This window comes from Zea mays, chromosome 7 (assembly GCF_902167145.1).
Source record: "Zea mays cultivar B73 chromosome 7, Zm-B73-REFERENCE-NAM-5.0, whole genome shotgun sequence".
Classification (NCBI taxonomy): Eukaryota; Viridiplantae; Streptophyta; class Magnoliopsida; order Poales; family Poaceae; genus Zea; species Zea mays.
Window position 1 is genome coordinate 88,472,773 of NC_050102.1, and position 2,067 is coordinate 88,474,839.

At 45.9% G+C, this 2,067-nt stretch overlaps 1 protein-coding gene across 1 annotated transcript; it reads left to right on the forward strand.

Moving 5' to 3' along the window:
- The first annotated feature begins 206 nt into the window (after window positions 1-206).
- LOC100275079 (uncharacterized) lies at window positions 207-1,215 on the forward strand. Its single transcript, NM_001362844.1, has one exon. The coding sequence runs from the start codon at window positions 765-767 to the stop codon at window positions 882-884; it is 120 nt and encodes a 39-aa protein (NP_001349773.1). The 5' UTR covers window positions 207-764; the 3' UTR covers window positions 885-1,215.
- Window positions 1,216-2,067: the final 852 nt, after the last annotated feature.

A 2,067-nucleotide genomic window follows, 5' to 3' on the forward strand; every position in this document is an offset into this window, starting at 1 on the left:
CTCAAAAGTGATTTCCAGTCAAAAGATAACGCCGGCGGCACGGATGATACGCAATACTCATTACTCCGCCCTTCTTCCTAGCAACTTCCGAACGCATCGAGACGACATGTGGAGATCTCCAAGATACTCGAATATTACAGTACATCTCTAAGAACTTCTCCCAGCTCCTTGCCGGCATATATAGTCTACCGACAGCAGGCAAAGACATCGTTACTAGTTACGACTACTGCCAACTCCAAGAAGATCTGGGGAAATGCAAGAAGATCACGGCGCCTCATAGATCCAGAAGACAGGTGTACGTGAGCCTTCCAAGTGTAAGATGGAGAAGAAAAGCAAGACAACAAAAGGGGATCGGATAAACTAAATACCAAGCAGTGCCAGGTACAATGGACTTCCATCACATCCATGCTGAACCGCTCAATCTGCAGTTTACAGGGATGAGCTGTCCGCTATCTTCGATGATCGTATCCGTCAATGAGAACGAGCTCTTTGTCGCCGACAAGAACGATAAGCTACATTCAGGTTCGGAGATTTGTCCCCTGAGATTAGATATATAAAAGGGGGAAACTAATTAAAGAAATATTAGCTAGCAAGCTTGCATGCATGGGAGGAGGGGAGCTAGGTACATGCTTGCCTCCTCTCTAGCTCTATAAAACCCCCGCCTCCTCCTCAGTTCTGCACCACAGCAAGCTCTAGCGCGCCACAACCATATCTGACCACAGCTAGCTAGCTCATCAGTCAGTTCATCAAGTGAACTTGTAGCCATGAGGACCATGAGCCAGGGCAAGCAGAAGGGGAAGGTGGGCAGAGCTCTCAAAGGGCAGAGAGGCAGGCTCTACATCATCCGACGGTGCATCGTCATGCTCCTCTGCTGGCACGACTGAACTCAGGCCGGCCGGCCGGCCAACGTTTTTCTTCATGAAACCTGTCAAGGACCCGTGGAGAGGATGCACTTACGTCTAGGCAACTGTTAGGAATCAGGAGCTAGCAGAACTAGGAAGGCAATCTCTTGTCGATGCCAGGTTGCACCTTTGAACTAATGCCCGGCAGGAAGGATGAGACACACGACATCATTCGTTTCATTACTTTTAGTTTTCCTTTTCTCTTTTTTCTCCGCACTTTTTACTCCAGATAGCAATGGGATATGGTGGGTCTACCATTTTTTGTACATGCTATGATTGTAGCTACTGGTCTACATAGAAATGGTTCAGTGAATTCAAGCAAAGTTTATCGAATTGTTCTTGAGTGAATTGCAACTCAAGCTTTTTTTCCCCATAATATGGAAGTGTTACCGTAACAGGCGATTTGTCAGCTCGATATTTGCAGCACTATATATTTTTTATTTTCTCGAGTGGGGCAGATATATTTAGGACTTGGAGGTCAAGCAACCACCCTGAAAGGGTTAAGGAGAATTATAAGCACAATAGTAAAAGATAAATTTTCGACGGCCAAATCTCTCGGACATAAGCCCTAAGTCGTCGGAAATAGCTTATTTCCAACGGCCAAAGGCTGCCATGTTTGTTTGGGCTTTTTTTAGCTTCTGGCCATCAAAAGCTGTTGCAGACCGCTAAACGCCCTAGTTTTTCAGCCAGCTTCTATAAGAATTGATTCGGTAAAAACCATACAAAATCAACATGAACACAAAATTGGTCTAGTCGTCACGATAGTAGGAATTCGTCGCTTTCTAGATCCTAAACCCTTTTTGGACCATTTCATCTTTCTCCGCACGTAATCCCCACGATACTTAGATTCTATGCACAACCAAATTCTCTCCACAGCTAGATTCTCAGAAAAGCTGGTTAGAAAAAAGCTGAACCAAACAGGCCGAGTCGTCGACATTTAACTTAGGTAACGACTGTAATGGCCGATGGTAGGGCCCTGTTGGGGGTCTTCGTCCTCCGAAGGTCCTCAAAAACATGATTTGACAATGTTTTCCAAGTGGATTATGTGAACAGGTATCTTCGGACTCAGAATTACGAACATGAAGTGCGGTCAGGACGAAGCCTGAACCAGACGAAGGACGGGCTGATTACCAAGCTCCACAAAGGATGGTGCACAGCCGAAGCT